Raw genomic sequence first — 19,125 nt, 5'->3', positions numbered from 1 at the left:
AGCCCCACCCACACACACAACCCCCCACCCCCATTCTTCTCTAAGTGGCCATTCTTACTAAGGGCAGGTTCATATATCCCCTTTACTTCCTGGAACTCTTGCACATGTGACTTGGACATGGGACTATGCACATCATCTCAGTGAAGAGAATGCTTTTCCCTGAGATCTCATGAGATTTCCCAGCAATTCTCTGCTGATGTAACCTTCCCAGGATGCAACGCTTGGGCACAGATTACATCATTTGTGCCAAAGTGGACCAGGAAGTAGAAAAAAAAGAAATTTTTGTTTAGCTAATCAATGTAAGGTGCTTTCATGTCAGCATGCAGAGCTGCATGCTGATAGGATTTTTAGTGAAAGGGGGTAAAGGTCCACTTTAAGCTATTTTAAAATGCTGACTAAATCACTTACAAAGTTTTATTCCTCTGCAGAATCAACTGGTCTCCTGAGGACAAGTTTTATTGAGTTTTACAATGTTACAAAAAATTGTATATTTTAAGTTTAGGGTTCACATGACTGTTCCAGAATCTTGTGGGGTGTGAAACAAGTGCATGCCATGTGTACCAAGCAAAATTACATTAATTTCAAATGTGTTTTCAGATGTTTGCCTGGAGTTGAGCATTAAGCTGCTTTTTCCTGTGCAATAATTTTCTAGTTTGCATATTTAAAGTGACATTGCACTCAGGAGTTAAGAGAACTAAGGCGTAAGTGTTTTTCCCCATGGTTCTCTTTAGGGTCACAGGAGGACATATACTAACCTCCTCCCGTGACCCAAAGCTCAGTATATAGCGGGCCGTTGTGTGAGTGACAGCTGGCTCTGCCTATCTAGAGGCAGAGCCAGCTGTGCCCGCCCCCTCCCATATCCGTTCCTCCACTCAGTGCTGGTGGATTGGGGAGCGGTGACTGACAGTCACAGCTCTCTGCAGGGAGATGATCGGAAAGTGAGTGAGCAACGGTATGTGTTCGCTCACTTCCTGAATTATAGAGCCGACGTGTGACAGCTTCTTTGTCACACGGCGGCTCTAACTATGAGGATGAGTGGAAATCACTCGCCTCATAGTTCTCCTTTTTTTTAAATCTTAAAAATGCATTCATTTTTTTTTTTTTTTTTTTTTTTTTTTTTTTTTTTTTTTTTTTTTTTTTTTTTTACCGATTTTTAACAACGAAAATGTATCTTATTTGTATATCACTCGGCTGTAGATCCTCAGATCATCTCTGAATTCATGCGGACACTGTCCTTCCTTCTGGGGGGGGATACTTTTTTTACCCATGGCCCCCACATGTTGTAAAGTAGCTACTGCTCCAAGCTCACTCATGTGATGAACTACAATCTCGATACAAATTAGTAAGCTAAATGTGAGATTGTAGTCCATCACAAGAGCGAGCTTGGCGCGGTACAACCCGCATTGGGAACAAAAGAAGCCATCCTCCAGAAGGAAGGACAGTGTCAGCACCAATTCAGAGCTGATTAGAAGATCTACAGCTGAGTGATACACAAATAAGATACATTTATGTTATTGGGATACACTAATGCATTTTTAAGATTTTGAATCCTGAGTTTAGTGTCACTTAAATGCTCAATGACTATTTTTAAAAAAAGTAAAATTTTTATTCATCTGTACAATGTTTTTGTTTTGCAGCTTCCTTTATCTTTGTTAAAGACGGCGCAGAACCATCCTATGGTATGTAGTCACGTTTTAAACATTTATTTTATGAAAGCATTTGCTCACATTTTTCATTAGCTCTTGTAACTTGAATGAAGAATATTTGCATTATTATTATTTATTATTATTATTATTATTACTACAGGATATATATATATAGCACCAATAGCTTACGCAGCGCGTTACAACGGTAAAGATAGTTTAGTGTCACTTAAATGCTCAATGACTATTTTTAAAAAAAGTAAAATTTTTATTCATCTGTACAATGTTTTTGTTTTGCAGCTTCCTTTATCTTTGTTAAAGACGGCGCAGAACCATCCTATGGTATGTAGTCACGTTTTAAACATTTATTTTATGAAAGCATTTGCTCACATTTTTCATTAGCTCTTGTAACTTGAATGAAGAATATTTGCATTATTATTATTTATTATTATTATTATTATTACTACAGGATATATATATATAGCACCAATAGCTTACGCAGCGCGTTACAACGGTAAAGAGAGACAGTACTATTACAATACAGTTCAATAAAAGAGTAGAAGGGCTGTGCTCATAAGAGCTTACATTTAAAAGGTGGGGGGGAGGGGATTAGTGCGGGCAGCAAGTGATGCTAAAGGTAATATAACTGAGGGATGAGCTGACAAAGGAAGTAAAGGTACAGTTTTCAGTGGAGGTGGTATTGGCTTCCCGATGAGTTTTCAGGTCTCGCCTAAAGGTGCACAGAGTAGGACATAACCAGACACAGAGTAGGACATAACCAGACAAGTTGGGGGTTGGGTATTCCAGAAGGAGCGAGAGCCCCTGGAGAAATCTTGAAGGTGAGCATGGGAGGAGGTGACAGAGCTAGAAAGCAGTAAGTTGTGATAGGAGCGGAGGGGATGTTTGGGTGGGTGATGATTTGAGATAAAGTTGGTGATGTAGCTGGGGGGAAAACTTGTGAATGGTTTTGTATGATAGTATTTTTAATTTTATTTACTAGCCAAGTGGAAGCCAGTGGAGAGATGGGTAGAGAAGTGTGGCAGCCACTTGTTGGTTGGTAAGGTGAGTGAACCCGGCAGCAGCATTCATGATCGACCAAATGTGGATAGCTTGTGTAGAGGAATGCCAACCAGGAGGGATTTGCAATAGTTAAGGAGAGAGATGACCAGAGTGAATCAGCAACTTTGTAGTGCCACGTGTCAAAACAATGCAAATTTTGTAAGTGTTACAAAGTTTCAGGCAGCAAAATTTGGTGTATGTGAGGCTGAAAGCGGAAGTCAGAGTCCAGGATTACACCTAGCATAAGGGGATAGATCGAAAGTTGTGATATTGATCTCAATGGAAAAGTTGGGGGAGCAGACTTTTTTTGGGGAGGGGGGAAGGTAATATGAGCTCAGTTTTAAAAAGATTGAGTTTGAGGAAGCGGCGAGACTTCCATACTGATATGTCAAGTTATTAAATTAGTGATGTGAGAGGAGACTGAAGGGGTGCGCTGAGGAGTATAGAGATAGATTTGGGGAATTCTAACTGGAAGAAGGATAAAGTGTAGGTGACGCTGAAGGTGTGCTGTGATGGTTAGGAGGAGAACCAGGAAAGAGCAGAGCCTTGGAGGGAGTACAGTTGTTTGTTTTGGGATTTTTTTTTTTGAGGAGCAGCAGGTGTTTAACTGTTTCAAATGCAGAATAAAGGTCTAATAGAATGAATGCAAGTACTGGCCATTGGCCTTAGTAGTTGGTAAAAAATAGTTAGTGAGATTTAGGAGCGTAGTTTCTGTAGAGTGTTGCAGACTGTAAGAGACGTCCGATCGCTTGAATGTAAACCGTCATCCAAGAAGATCCCGGCTGGCTGTTTAATTACAACGGCCGGCCGGGAAGCTACTCGTCCGACTCCGGGTTCCTCGTCACAGACGGGAGTGAGCTTGGAGCAGTGGCTACTTTGCAACACACACAGGAACAAAAGTAGACTCCCTCCAGAAGGAAGGACAGTGTCAGCAGGAATTCAGGGATGATTTGAGGATCTACAGCTGAATGATGCAGGAATAAGATACAGTTTTGGTAATGGTTAAGGTACTTGAGTGCATTTTTAGGATTTCCCTTTAGTGTCACTTTAAGTTCAGAGAGGTGAGGTGTAGCTATATAAAACCCCCAGTGCTGATTAAATACCACCAAAAGAAAGCTCTATCTGTCCCCAAAAAATGGTGTAAAATTCATTTCAGTACAGCGTTGCATGACGGAATAAACGTCAATCAAAGTACCGCAGCGCTGAATACTGAAAAATGGCCTGGCCAGGAAGGGGGTCTAAACACCTGGTCTTGAAGTGGTTAAGTATGGAGATGAACAGTACATATTTTAGAGGCGTGAGAAAGATGCCAGGAGAGAGGAACAAATTGAACATGCGAGTTAGTGATTGTAGAATAGAGCAAGAGAGTGACTGTAGTAGTTGTGAGAGAACACGGGGCAGGTGGTTAGGAGCATGTTAGAAAGTAGTTTAGTATCCTCCTCTATGGTAACGGTGGAAAAAGAGGGAAGTGTTGAATGTGGTGATAAGTGATAAGACATGGTATTTTAGGTGGGGGTGATATTTTGACAGTGGAATTATCATAATGGATTGCATCAATCCTTGTTTTTGAAATCTTTGGAGCTAAATGATTTGGTGTGTGGAGGCAGTGGTGGGGTGAAGTAGAGTTGATGAGGACTGGATGAGTGGGTGTTCATAAGCCACAGTTGCTCAAGAGCACAGTTATGTCTTTTGAGATTTCTTGTGGTATCTGCTTGCCCAGGCTGTAGCAGTTGAGGCCTAGATATGTGTTGCAGGATGAGCGCAAGATTTTGTAGACAGTGGCTAGGTCAGGACTGGACACAGGTGAGATTTTGTTGTTGGGGTTAAAGTGGCAAAGGTTCCTACGGGCAACTGTTTGCTGGTTGGAGGGTTAGGGGGTTGGAGAGAGGGAGAGCGTGAAACTGATGAGATTGTGATCAGAGAGGGCAAAAAGGGTGGGAGAATGCCAAGTCAAAGGTGTTGCCATCAGTGTGAGTAGAAGTGTTTATCCATTGTGTTTTGGTCAACAACAAAAAAAAGGTTGGGTTAAGGATCGGAGAGGTAGTTGAGGTGTTAACATTAACAGGGATGTTAACGTTGTCAAGGAGGATAGTGGGTATTTCAGAGGAGAGAAAATGGGGTAGCCAGGCAGAGAAGTTGTCAAGGTAGTGTGACACTGGAACAGGAGGCCAATTTAATCACAGCAATCCTCAGAGAAACTGGAGAGAGAAAAAAATTACAGTGAGCTTCAAAAGAAGAGGGGCAAAAAAGGAGGCGTAGGAAGAACCTGAAGTGTGCTTTGTGTGGATAGGATTCCAATGCTCCCATCCCTTTTGAACATTGGGTTTAGGTGAGTGAGTCCATTGGAGTACAAAACACAGGAGTTTCCCAGCACACTTACCTGCTAGCATGCAACAAACCAAATTGCCCTGTCTAACAGTATGTGTTAAAAACAGAGGTTTTAGTTGCCCAATTTTATGCAAAAATTAAGCCTGTGAGGTTTGATGTACAACACGCTGCACGGACCAGCTTAGAAAAGTGCCGTAGGTGTCGGATGATAAATGGCTTTCTTTCTTAAAGGAGAATTATGGGGTTAGGGCTTTTCCCCATAGTTCTCCTAAGGGTAACGGGAGGATACAAGCCCGCGCTATACTGAGACGCCGGAACGGATCCTGATAATTATGGCTGGATCCACCCAGCTGCTTGAGTGACAGCTGGCTCTGCCTATCTAGAGGCAGAGCCAGCTTTACCCGCCCCCTCCCCTGTCCGTTCCGTCCAGTCAGCGCTGGAGGATCGGGGAGGGGTGAATCCAGCCCCTCCCCTGTCACGGCTCTCTGCAGTGACAGGATCGAGAAGTGAGCAAACACCGGTATGTGTTCGCTCACTTCCCGATCTACTGAGCCGACCTGTGACAGTCTCATTGTCACAGGTCGGCTAGAACTATGAGGTGAGTGAAAAGCACTCACCTCATAGTTCTCCCTTCATGACTGAGGCCTTTTTTTAATTTTTTGCACCCATGTTATTTTCCACATTTTAGGCCTGAAAATTACTTAAAACCCCCCAACATTATATATTTTCTGAATGCCAAGACCCTATAGAAGAAAATGGTGGTAGTTGCAAATTTTTATGTTGCGCAATATTAGCACAACTCCTTATTAAACCCCAAAATTTAGTGACAAATTTAATTGCCTCAAAACACAACAAAATACAATTTTGTTAATGAAATATAAAAGTGGACTGCGCACGTGAGAACTGGAGCCCATACAACACATAGGGATACATTGGGATGCATTTTTAGTGCAGGAGGCCCTCAGGGAATATGGAAAAGGTAATGGGAGAAACCAAATAACTTTCTCTTGTCTTTTGAGATGGGCATTCGTTGATATTCTAGGATTTTCTTGTGTGTGGATTTTTTTTCCAGCTTGTTGGCTTTCTTGGTTGTGATATTCTTGAAAATTTGAAAGTGTAATAGAAAAAAAATAAATAAAACTTCTTCTTTTCTTAACTAGTTGGTTGAATTAAAAAATGGCGAAACCTACAACGGGCACTTGGTTAGCTGTGACAACTGGATGAACATCAATCTTCGAGAAGTTATTTGTACTTCCAGGGTATGTTCCCTTCTTCTTGCACTTTTGTTGTGTATTATTTCTTTAACCCCTTCATGACTGAGCTTTTTTTTCAGTTTGTTGGTTAATGGCTGAAGCACTCCTTACATTTTTGCTGTGTGATTCTTCCACGGCAGTAATATACATTCTTACGAAGTGCACACACACATATTATATAGGGATGCACCGATACCGATACTAGTATCAATATCGGTGCCGATTCCGAGTATTTGGGCAAGTACTCGTACTCGCCCAAATGCTCCGATGCCTAGCACGAGTACTTCCAGTATCAGGATTTCTATGCGGAAGCATTCAGCAAAATGTAAGTACACATCGGGATTACTGCTGCCTGCGGGAGGTTTGGGCACTGACAAACAGAAAAATTGCAAGCCAGCCCCTGTATAACCCCTTTTTCTACCCAGCATGTCAGGTTTTGCTAGTGTCCTAGGAGGATGGATGTCACTTTTTTTTTTTTTTTTAAAAAAGCTCTGCTGAGAAAAATCTAAAATTGACTTAATTTAACATTGCTCACTACATTGCTGCTTAAGGCCTGGTTCACACCTAGGCGTATTGCATATGCGTGTCTGTCGATTCGCGGTAAAAAAATTGCGCGACAAACGCGCGTTTCCGAGGGCTACTTAGCTGTATCCCAATGGAAACGCGCAACAAAAACGGCCTAAAGTAGTACATGTACCTTTTTCAGGCGTGGGCCGTTTTGTAGCGCGTTAGGGACGGGCTGAAATACGCCAAGGTGTGAACCAGACCCATTGAATACAAATGGTATTTAGATGTTTGAGCGTTTTGTAGAGCGTTCGTCGAGCGTAGAACGCGCTACAAAACGTTCAGGTGTGAACGAGGCCTAAGGTGGTCTCCACATAGCAGCTATCTAGATTGGTGTTTCCTTTGACTTTTTTATGCTGTACCTGGACCCCCCTAGACTAGACATTGTGGAGCTAGCCTTGAATATGACCTCTGGGCTCGGCATTGTGGCGCCTCACAGACCTGAGTGTACTGTGTTAGTTAGCTTCAGAGTGCTTTCTTAGGTCCACAGCCCTGAAACTACCCCAGATGTTACCCTGTCTCTGAAGACTTGTTTTGTGAGTAAGGCCAGTCGAGCTAAAACATATGGCACTGCCTCACTGTTTACACTGCTGGGTACCTTTCAAATTTCCTGCTACCACTGTTTTTTCTGTGGAAAGGTTTAATGACTGTGCACTGATATCCACTAGGTGAGGTGCCACATGCAGACCACAATCTTTCCTGCCATTCAGCATAGAGGAAGCACCATTTTGCTTCTCTTTTGAATAGCACCATGTGGAACTTTTGTCTCTGGTCTGTTACTGCTGCCTGCCAACAGTGGCCTGATCACCTCCAGCTGTCTGAATCTTATCAGCACCAGGGCCTGGATTTGTGAGTACCTAATGCCTTGCCTCTTACTTTGGGCCTAGTTGTAGCTTTGCCATGTGGGTGAAACATGTCTTCACACAGACACAGAGGGGGACATTCCTGCATTGGGTGATCCAAGCCCATACTCCTAGTGGTTCTGGAGTCATCTACACTTTGAGGAAATGGACGCCTGCTATCTGAAATCCGGTGACCCTATAGTTATAGGGTCTACATCACTGGAGTTGTCTTTAGCTCCGCCAGGTGTGGCAAAGTCCTGCTAAAAAACACCTGCTATTCAAAGTACTCTATGTAAATCAAAAGCCCCCCGAAAGGTCCTGGGTTCCACCTGAGTGTGCTGGAACAGTTTCCCATGAGAGCGAAAAACAATGGTCTATAACCTACTATGGCTTTACCAGTACCCACCTTAACATGACGGGCAGTTGGAATCCCAGTTTACATTGGCAGGCTCTGCACTTTATCCTGAGATGACTAACCCTAGTCTGTCAAACCCTAGCAGAATGGGTTGGATGTCTGGACCCTTCTGCATCAGCTGTGAGGACTTTTTTATTGTATGCATTTAAAATTCGTGTCCCATGTGGGTCTGCTGTCCATTCAAAAGCGCAGAGCTCTGATTAAGATGCTGATGCCACATACCAAGAGCATCTGACTTGTTTGACCTTCAACAGATGACATCTCTTTAGCCCTACACTTGATACATATACGTAAGAGGACTAGGGAGATGTCAGCTGAGCCCCCACCTTCTCCATCTACTTCTTCAGTAGGTACCTCCGGGCTCACGGGTATCTTATCAGGGTTGTAGTCACAGACCATCTAAGCTCTCTGACAAACCTTCAGCATGAAGGTGCAGCCAAACTTTTACAAGTGAGGGGCTGTTTTTTGCATCCTCTTGGGTCCTTGGGTAGTTTGCCCTTCAGACATTCAGTTGCAGAGAACTCCCTGTTGGGCACACAGGCTAACTGCTGGTACTCTTTAGCTGTGCCCTCTTTTCTTCCCTGGGCTACCATACAGATTGATGCATCTTCCAAGGCCTCCTCGGGTTCATCTCACCCCTGTATCTCCTGCTTCAGTCTCTGTGGCTGCTCAGCCTCTGGGTCTGGGCACCATCCAAGCCACCAATTTCTTCCACAGAGAACTGCGCTTCCTTTGGGGCATCCTAGACTCTTGATGGTACTGGGTACCCTGCAGTGTCCTTCCTCTCCAGAAAGATTCTCGCCTAGTAGGTCAGTTGGGGGCCAGCTTTGAGACTCCCACATCCGGAGAGAGATCTGCCTCCTTGTTGTTGCTCTCAGAGCGTTGACTTCTGTTTTTAATTTAGTACTTTTTCCTGACGCTCCAACGACCTCCTTTTGAAGAGAGTAGGCATTGTGGATCCTGGTGAACAACATCTCCCCGAAGGGCACTCCAACACCTGCAAGATCCATCTGTCTGTCACTTGTAGGAGATAACCATTGCTACAAAGGTTCACAGCATGTCTACCTTTCAACCCCTCACCAAGCAGAAGCTTGACCCCTCTTTCTCTTCATTACAGAAGTGTCTGGTGTTGGGGTGTATCTTTTTCTTCATAGATGTCTCCCCTTCTGCCATCCTTTCCTGGTCCACTTCAGCCCCTTCTCTACTGTTCCAGGTTCAGTTCCTGAACAGTTCATTGTGTTTGTCTCTATGGACCAGTAGGTCCTGGTGTGTTTACTATACTTCAGGCGGCAAAAAAGAGGCTTCTCCTATGGTATAATCATCATCTCTGGAACTTCTGCCTGGTACCTCACAACAGGTGGTTCCTTCTACACCATGAGATTCCATTCTGGGTCGTTCTCCTGGGTGGAACTCTGTTGAACACCAGTTAGTCTTTGTGAGTCTCAATCCTTTTTTCTGCCCTCCCTTTGTAAGAGCGCTTCCTTTGCACCTCATACCTTCAGTTGTGTTGATTTCCGATTCTTCCTTGGCAGACTCAGGAGTCGCATCACACTTCATTCAAGTTATCATGTTCTAACTGATTCAGGGATTTCCCTGCAAAATGTTGCTTAGCGAGGTTAGTTGCCTTGCCCCAATTCTTTTGACATGTACTCCCTATAGGTCCAGGGTGAAAGGCTTAGGGCTTTTCCTTTTAGACAGACTGGAGTTTTCACCAGAACCTGTTTTTTTTGTTTAGGTTCCCATTTGGGACCTGTTACGTCCAGGGGCTTGCCCCCATTTTTTTTAAACTACATTTGGCTGTGGTCCTTGTGTTTACTACAAGGAAAATCGTTGTTCCACCAGTTCTTTCTGGGTTCTGGTTGCTCACTGATTCAAGTTGATCTGGTTTTCTGTGTGGAGTCATCTCATCCTTGGTGGTGGCCTTTTTTATTTTTTTTCCTGGTCTAAGTTTCAGGTTGATTCACTGTACCTTTCTGGTTGTGTGGTGGCGTCCTTTATCTGGTAGGAGGTTTGGCTTCATACAATACAGATTTGGACCTTGCAGCCCAGAGGTCAGTCCCCTGTTCTTTTGTGCCTGTTAGTGGTTTTTACTGTATTACCCACCTCTGCTTTTGGATGTCCAGACAATCTGAATTCCTGTATCCCTCAATGGACGAGAAAGAAATTGGAGTGTAATCGGACAGATTGCACAGCTAAAGTCAGTAGCACCCAGTGGCCAGCATGGAGGAGCATGCAAGTCTAAAGGGATTCCAGAGATTTGTGCTTTCAAATAATGCTCTGGCTTAAAACTGCTTTGCCTGGAACAGCATTACAATGGCTAGGGCTGCCCATCAGGTGTAGGGGTGTGGAATTCCTATCGCCTGACGCCCTGGACATGCAGTGGCGGGTATTTTTTTTTCTTCAACATTTAGCCCTGTTTAGGGCAAGCAGGTTTAAATGTACAGCCGCCGAGATCACTTGTAATCTCCCAGCTGGCTGGCTGCCTCCCTCCCTGCTCTGGTTTTTGGGGTCTTCTGGGGGACCCTGGAACCATGGCAAAGTAGTTCAGGATGGAGAACAGAGAATGTCCGTTCTGCTCCATGTGAACGCTAAGACAGGAACGCTGCACACTCAGCTGTCCCATCTCGGCTGTCACAGGAGAGCCAGCACAGTGCTGTGCTCAAACTCATGTATTGGAGAATACATCAGAGAACCTGTCATCTCCAATGCTGCCCCCATTCCACTGTGTGCTATAGTGTGGTAGCTGAGCATTAGCTCTCTAACACACACAATGTGCATGAAAGGGTACGTTCACTTTCCCAAGTAATTTTGGAAAATGGAATTACCTGCTCAAATCTGGCCCCCTCTCCCCACCCCACTATACTTATCTTTTTGCAAACAGTCTTTCTCCTCTGCAGCCCTGCGCCATGGATTTTGAGTTTCCCTAGGAAATTGCGAGCACTCGTTGGTCAGCTCGGTCACCTGACCGCACTGACCAATGAGAAGCATTTAGCACGGTTAAATACGGTTTTTGTTGTATCATGACAAGTAGATTGTTATGAGGGACAAGTAGATTGTCTAGCCTAGCACAAGTACTTACGGTGTCAGGAAGCCGGGCAGCGCATCATTACACGCTGCCCGGTTTCCCGATTGGCCTGGAAGCGGCTCCATGCTCTCTCATCACTTGTGATGAGAGAGCATGGAGCCGACTTCCCGGCCAATCAGGAAGCCGGGCAGCATGTAATGACGCGCTGCCCAGCTTCTTGATTGGTTGAGAAGCTGGCCTCGTGAGGTAAGGTTACCTTACCTTAGTATGTGCAGCCTGTCACCCCCGGGGGCCTCTCCAGCGAGAACGCGTCCTTCCTCCAGTACCCAGCCAGAGCCGTCTGGCCGGCCTATCAGGGAGCTGGGCGCCGTGTAATGACGCAACGCCCTGCTTTCTGATTGGCCAGGAGGCCGGCTCCATGCTCCCTCGTCATCAGATGACGAGGGAGCATGAAGCCAGCTTCCCGGCCAATCAGAAAGAAGGGCGTCGCATTATTACACGATTACACAGTGCCTGGCTTCCTGATTAGCCAGACGGCTGGGTACCGGAGGAAGGCCGCGTTCTCGCTGGAGAGGCCCCGGGGGTGACAGGCTGCATATACTAAGGTAAGAGGGGACTTTCTTGTTAATCGGGAAGCCGAGTGGCGAGTCTTTACACGCTTCCCGGCTAATCAGGAAGGCAGGTGGCGAGTTATTACACGCCACCTGGCTTCCTGAATGGGACTTCCGTTACTCGGTAATTGGTATCGGCAAGTACCGAAAAAAAATTATCGCTACTAAAATACCGGTATCGGTGCATCCCTACTTGAACAAGTAGTTGTGTTTTTTTTTTTTTTGTTTTTACATTTCCACACCCCTGAAGAGGTATAGCTCGTGAAAGAAGATGTTAGATGAGCAGTAAATGGTATTTCGGGAGATGTACTGTTCCCAAACAATGTAAAGTGTCCCCAGTAAGCACTGTTGCCATGCTGACAAAGCAACTTTGAATATGGGGCTGTTTTCATAAAGCAGGTGGCTGCAGATTGAAAGTTAAAAAAAAAAAGTATTTTTTACTAACCTTTAAATAGCAAATTAATGTGTGCAGCAATTAAGTGTTAGCCGTGTAACGAAAATGGATGTTCCCCTTCAGGTACTGTAGGAAAGTATTCACAACTGCAACTGGTAGTTTTTGCACCTTGAGCAATGACTGCATAAAGCGTTGCCATATTTGTTTCTATTGGCATATCTGCCTGAAGGCCCATGGCAGACTAGAGATCTTGTCCCTGGCAGCAACTACTCTGCAAGAGGATCACCAAATAGAACTTGCCTGCTTTATGGCTTTGAAAAATTGAAAGTTTTACCCCTTGTGTGGCGCTTAACAGAGGTAGGGGGAAAATGTGGTGGAAGGGGATTGGGGTGTAGGCGTAAGTGTTGTACTCACCTGAGGCTGGGTGAGTATTCGCTTGTAATCGTCGGGTGATGGTCAAGCGGATGGAGTGGTGGTGGTAGTAGTCTCTCGTGGAGATAGTGGAGGGCGACTCTCAACGATGACGGCGCGGCCTGTGTGGTGCCTGGGCGGTGGGCCGTGGAGTGGTCCTCGGGGAGTCCTGGCATTGGTGTCCTCCGATGACAGGTGCTGTGGAGTGGTAGAGCGACGGGTGGTCCTAGATGGGGGAACTGAAGAGCGGTTGGAGGTGCCGAAATGTTCAGTCTCAGTGGCGAAGAATTCATGTTGGGGCTTTCGCGCAGCCCGACGGAGCTGTGACCTGCAGGCGTATGCTGGAGAAGCCTGTAATGCGGGTGTAGCGGCGTGAGCCGTGGGGAGCGGGTCATAGGCAGAAGTGCCGGGGGTTGGAGCCGGGTGTCGAGGAGCGAGCGGTATCCGTGAACAGCTGGAGTGTAGGAGACACTCTGAGGACCCGTGGAGACCGGGCTGACGGCGACGCGTTTCAAAGGTTAAACCTTCTTTTTCAAGCCGATGTGAGGGGAGGAAAGCTGGCGGGAAGCTGAGGTTTTGAATGCAGGGGTGTGGGAGTGGTCAGAGGCTGTGGGTGGAGTTGCGGTGGTGTGATTGGGCCCAGAGGGAGTGGGTGGGGCTGAAAGCCGGGCGAAGGGGCGTGGTGGAGGCGCGGCTGGGTGTGATGAGCGGACACCAGGGCCGTGCGGAGAAAGAAGGGGGGAGGAGTATTGGAAAGACAGGACACGCTGGTGGCTGAAGTGAAATGTCAAACACCCCACTGAGGGATGGGTGGTATTAATGCCAAGTGCCCCCGGAAGAATTGGTGATGTGGAGAAGGGGGGGGGGAAAGGGAGACACAGGGAGATTTGGGTGATGAGAATGGGTGGAGTTCATCAGCACATGACGAGAAAATGATTGCATGAATTGAATTACATTGGATCTGTGTGCTAATCACAGGGGGCAAAGGTGTGGAAAATGTTTGGATGTTGGTGAACCAGGGGACAGGGAAAGGGGGAAATGAGGAAGAAAGTTAGGTGAAGGTGAAAAAGTCTCACGTGTCAATTCATCACCCACGGCCAATCACACTTCCACGACAATTTGGGTAACAAGTTCACAATCACCCAATTCATCACCTGTGCCCACTACTCTACATAGGCCGCACCATCCGTCGCTCTACCACTCCACAGCACCTGTCATCGGAGGACACCCATGCCAGGACTCCCAAGGACCACTCCACGGCCCACCGCCCAGGCACCACACAGGCCACGCCGTCATCGTTGAGAGTCGCCCTCCACTATCTCCACGAGGGACTACTACCACCACCACTCCACCCCATCCGCTTGACCACCACCCGACGATTACAAGCGAATACTCACCCAGCCTCAGGTGAGTACAACACTTACGCCTACACCCCACTCTACCACATTTATTGCGCTAGGTAGTGGCGCTTCCGTCTCCAATTTTTGTTTCCCTGCTTTATGGCTTAACTCCTTACCAAAATGCTGTATACGTCTCACTTGCCGGTGATGGTGCAGTGGCAGAATGATGCCTCGCTAGTCCAACCAGCAAGGGAGCAATGTCACATTTTACCTGACTTCCCATTAGTCGTTTGCTATCCTTTTGTATAGCATTACTCAGTCTGAGTGAAGCAGGGGCACTGGTGAGCCATTTAGGTGATCTGATCTACAAAAAGAGACCGGCTGAAAAGAGGAGAGGGCAGAATGAGCAGAGAGATGACCTTCTGCATCTTCCTCTGCTTCTTTCTTGTCCAATGTAATGGCCTGGGCTAGGACATGTCGGCAACGCAATGTTATTATCAGTCTGTTATAGGTTTCCTTTGTGTATTTAGGTGTTTGTCTGTACTTCAGTTCTAATCGTATGTCAATTCTTCTGGTGTTGATGTTGTGATGTCATTTGGGTCAATGGGTTGTTACTGATTACAATTTTCGTGTTCGATTAATCGGAAAAAAATTTCTTTTTTACTTCATTGCTGTGCTGTATGTGTATAGGCCAATGCCTTGGCTGGCGCTCGTGCAGAATAACTTCCTTGGGCAAACCTCTTAGTTCCAAGTAAACCGGAAGTCATGCGGTCCGAAAACTCGATAAGTTGGAACTTTCGATCGAACACCGGCCCAAGTGGCTTCGTCATCTAACGAAGGGAAGGGGGGAGGAGTCCAGTGACGTCACGGACATCGACGTCACCGGACTCCTCCTTCTTTCCTTAGCCGATGGCGCCACTTGGGGGAAGGGTGGAGGAGTTCGGTGACTATGTCAGTGACGTCACCGGATCTCCTACGGAAGATCCGGAAGCCAGCGGAGAGGTGAGTGTTTTCATCATTGATCAAAATAATTTGAATCTATCAAAACTTTTAACGATTAATCGGGTAATTAATCGTTAATCTCCGCAGCCCTAAAATTTAACCTTTAACAGTAAATACATGTAAGATCAACAACGTGTCTCCTATTTTATCCAAGTAACAAAAAATTTAAGTGTCTTCTCAGTTTCCGTAGCATGGTAAATTTGTGGGAAGACTGGGGTAGGGGCTGTTACCTGCTGTCTCATTTTTCCATGTGTATGGGTCTCCACAGAAATGCTTTTTTTGGAAGTTACATGCAAAGAAACTACCTGGAAAGAGTAATTACATTTTTCTGAACACTTTGCGTTATATAAAGACTTTTTATTTTGTAAAACACTGCCTTGCCTAAATGTAATATAGAAAGCTATGTGAATTATTTGGGGGTGGCTTCCAGCAAAACACATGTAATATGTGCATACACATTGCATTAAAAAAATGCAGAAGTGTGACTGCAGATCAACTTGAAACTGATATTTGATGGTTTGTTTCAATTTCCACACATTTTGTATGGCAGGGATATGTAAGGGGATGTAATAGGCTTTTGATAGAGTTAAATTATCATTCTCTTAACAGGATGGTGACAAATTTTGGAGAATGCCTGAGTGCTATATACGTGGTAGCACTATCAAATACTTGCGCATCCCTGATGAAGTTATTGATATGGTGAAAGAAGAAGTGATGTCAAAGGGCAGAGGACGTGGTGGAATGCAGCAACAGAAACAGATGAAAGGAAGAGGAGGAGGAGGAGGTGGTGGCGGCGGCGGAGCAGGACGTGGTATGTTTGTTTATTATAATACAATAGACTCAATGGAAACCGTTCAAAATTCATGCCATTGCAAAGATTCACATCTCTTGTACCAGCCTGTGAAGATGGAGGGCAGGGAAACCTTTGGGGTCTAATAGACCCCTCCCGTCTCCATAAAGAGAATTTGTCACCTGCCAATGCTGTTGCATAGGTGCTTGTTAGCACCCTTGTGATAGCAATAAAGTTAAGTGAAAAAAAGCATTAAAGAGCAAGAAATGATAAAAAAAAATATACATGCGCATGCACGTGTATGTGAACAGCGACTGTGACACACTTGTTGGGTTTCGCTGTGCACATAGTCAGAGCAAAAATAATGCTCTTTACTCTCACCCTACAACAGGTGTCAACATTAATGAAGCCCGGTCCTCTTATTTCTCCATCTCAAATGGTTTGCAGCAGGGATGGTTGTCCTCTTTCTTCACTTATTTTCATCCTAACCTTGGAACCTCGTTAAGTTCTATTCACCACAGTCGTCTTATTTGGGTCTTTCGTTTATGCTCCCCGTAACATAGCCACGGCGTATGCCGATGACTTGATGATCTTCAACTTCATCTCCTCAGTCGACTCTTCTGGAACTAATGAGTGTTTTTACTGCCCTCCGTACAAGCCCACACTTGTGGTGCATTCTATGCGTGTTGTCATTTCCATGTGCTTGAACTCTATGTAACACGTTTCAACGAAATGGCATCAAAATGCTATAAGCAGATTTTTTTTTTCTTACTGTACTGCACTGGTGTGAAAGGGCTCTTTGTCTTCTTGTGACCCCCTGTTTCCTTATTTCTTGTACTGGTGTCACAGGGATAACCTAGTGGCTTCACAGAGGGCAATAAACAGATGTTCTAATACTTGTGCCTACTATTTAAAGCTCAACACCAGCCACAACTCTTTTTAAAGTATTACTAAAGGCAAAGGCTTTTTTTTTTTTTTTTACCTTTTAATGCATTCTCTGCATTAAGGTAAAAAACACCCAGTACCTTCCTGTAACCCACAACCCCCACCTTCACACACTCTTACCTGTGGTCAGTAACCACCTCCACCAGGACCTAGAAGATACTTGGTTTTCCACGTACTTCATGGTCCTGGGGCAGGGTACTAAGGTCAGGCTCCTTCTGCTGTCACTCAGTGTGACTGTGGGAGCAGCAGGCATAGCTTGCTATGGACGCAGACAGCTAGGTTTGGGAACGCACAAGCACAGGTGTCTCCTCAGCAGCTGGCTAGCGAATGGAGACACCCACAGACGAGGAGTGGTGGCTAGCGTTTTGGGGATAGCTAGAAAATGAGGAAACCAAAAGGTTTTAAAAAGAAACCAAAGGAAGTCCAATCAAACCTGGCCCTCATAGCAAAAATGTTAAAATGAAGGTTTAATATAACGTTAACATGGAACTTTTGCAGTGCCACAAAAGGTCACTAGATGTCAGTGTTGCCAAACAGTAACGGTGAAGCAAACTTGTTTTGCTTTAGAGAATGTGGCAGGCTCAATACAAAATGTTTAATGTCACTTTAAAAGAACTATGGCCCAACCTTTTTTGGCCATAGTTCTCTTTAGGGTCACAGGAGGACACTTACTAGGTCCTCCTGTGACCCAAAACTCAGCATATTAGTGGCACTATATGATGACAGTGCAGAGCCGCGCTGCAGCCGACAATGATCCAAACCATATTGTTGGGGATCCATCCCGCCACATTATTGACAACTGGCTCTGCCTTTCTAGAGATTCAGTGTCACACTTCAGCTCTAATTATGGGGATGAGTCTATTTCACTCTTTTTCATAATTTCTTCTTTTTAAATATTTTTTTTAAATGTGGCACAAAAAATGTTTTCCTAGTCCAACCATAATTTTAATTGCACTTTCTAGTTCATATCAAATCAAGAACAATGCTAAATTTGCCTTTATTTCTTTGCCCACAGGTGTTTTTGGTGGAAGAGGCAGGGGAATGCCTGGAGGTGGCAGAGGTGGACCCCAGGATAAAAAGCCAGGCCGGCAAGCTGGGAAACAATGACCGTTGGACTATATTGTGGGGTTTTTCCTTTACAAAAGTGGGAGACTGTAAATTCTATTTCACTGTCTGGTCAAGTGTCTGAAGCGGAAAGCATCATAATTTTCCCCATAACTCATGTAGAGAGCTATATAGATGTCACATAGATGTCACAGGTGATGAAAAGCCAGAGGTAAAATAACTTTTATAATTTTGCAAGCTATAAGTTTGATTAAAATATATCTAATGGCTATCTAATGTTTTTTTTTTTTCTTAAGGAAGGGTTAAAACTGCTTTTTTTGCTGTGTCCCATTAGGGAAATGTCACTTCCTTTTCTGTAGACTTAACAGGAAGTGAGAGGATATCTTTCTAATGTGAGGGAAAGCCCCTTTTAGTTGTCACAAGAACAAATGTCCCTGTTGGGAACTCACCCCTCTCTTCCTGTTTTGGTGGTAACGCAAGATTTTGTATTTGCCTTTTTACTTTCATTCCCAGAGACATTGGTGATCGGGACAATTGAAGAGAGTGACTCTCCATGGGGCACAGACGATAACAAAAACCTGACACTGATTCTAACCCCTCACTACTCCAATTTTTTTTTTTTGTAATAGACTATGGCTAACACAAAATGAGTAGTGTGGAACACCTTACTTGTTACAACTGTGTAGATAACATCTTTTTATTTGTGTCACTTTGCTCTAGCAAAAACAGCTGTAAATCTAAGCCACAAGAACTGTATTACCAAGGTCAGCAGAAAGCTCCCCCAACACACCATCTTTTTCCAGGCTCAGACAGGGGGTGGATGCTCGAGGTTAGTCACTGGGGATGGGAGTGTCATTTTATATTACCATTTGCCCATTATGGGTAATATAAGAGTCTGTCTGAGCCTTGACTGCTTTAAAGAGTTTAAAGTGATTCTGATAGTTAAAGTTGCTGAAACCGTGCCCCTGTAAAGGAGTAAAGTAAATACCAGCCTCCGCTATTTACTGCCTGTGTTGCTGGAGGCTGCTCCTTTGAAATCCTCCTGTGAAGTGTCCCAGGAACAGTCAGTATGGGATACAGAAGATGAATACTTCGAGAAGTGTCAGTTTCAGAAGACACTTTGTGGGTATTTCTATACAGTAGAGCTGTGTTCAGTAGCGGGGGGCAGCAGGAGAGGGACACTGTTTGGCAGCAACTTTAAGTGGCAGGGCCGCTTTAAAGTTGTGGACATGTTTTCTATTAATATTTTCAAAGTGACTTGCTCCAGTAAGGATAGAAACAAGATCCTTTTATTGTGTTCTCTTTGTAGAGTTTTTGTAAACAAATTTTTAGATACACTTGTCAGTACTAAAGGGTCATTGGTCTGTGTTTCCAGGGCAATATGCAGGTACCAAGTGATGTGTGCACATGGCTTTTGGAAGTCCTCTCAAGTGACACA

At 44.9% G+C, this 19,125-nt stretch overlaps 1 protein-coding gene across 2 annotated transcripts in view; it reads left to right on the top strand.

Moving 5' to 3' along the window:
* LSM4 (LSM4 homolog, U6 small nuclear RNA and mRNA degradation associated) overlaps nucleotides 1-17,814 on the top strand; it is a 23,477-nt gene extending 5,663 nt beyond the window's left edge. Inside the window, exons 2-5 of one of the 2 annotated variants that reach the window (XM_018564035.1) lie at nucleotides 1,638-1,679; nucleotides 6,191-6,289; nucleotides 15,497-15,698; nucleotides 17,638-17,814. In XM_018564035.1, the coding sequence (XP_018419537.1) occupies nucleotides 1,638-1,679; nucleotides 6,191-6,289; nucleotides 15,497-15,698; nucleotides 17,638-17,729 (435 nt within the window). In that variant the 3' untranslated portion in view covers nucleotides 17,730-17,814. Of the gene's footprint in view, nucleotides 1-1,637; nucleotides 1,680-1,948; nucleotides 1,986-6,190; nucleotides 6,290-15,496; nucleotides 15,699-17,637 lie in introns of those variants that run through there. The other variant, XM_018564036.1, reaches the window with a different exon arrangement.
* The last annotated feature ends 1,311 nt before the right edge of the window (nucleotides 17,815-19,125 follow it).

This window comes from Nanorana parkeri, unplaced genomic scaffold, assembly GCF_000935625.1.
Source record: "Nanorana parkeri isolate BGI_ZX_2015 unplaced genomic scaffold, ASM93562v1 scaffold717, whole genome shotgun sequence".
NCBI classification, from domain to species: Eukaryota; Metazoa; Chordata; class Amphibia; order Anura; family Dicroglossidae; genus Nanorana; species Nanorana parkeri.
This window is presented reverse-complemented; position numbering and strand designations above follow the sequence as displayed.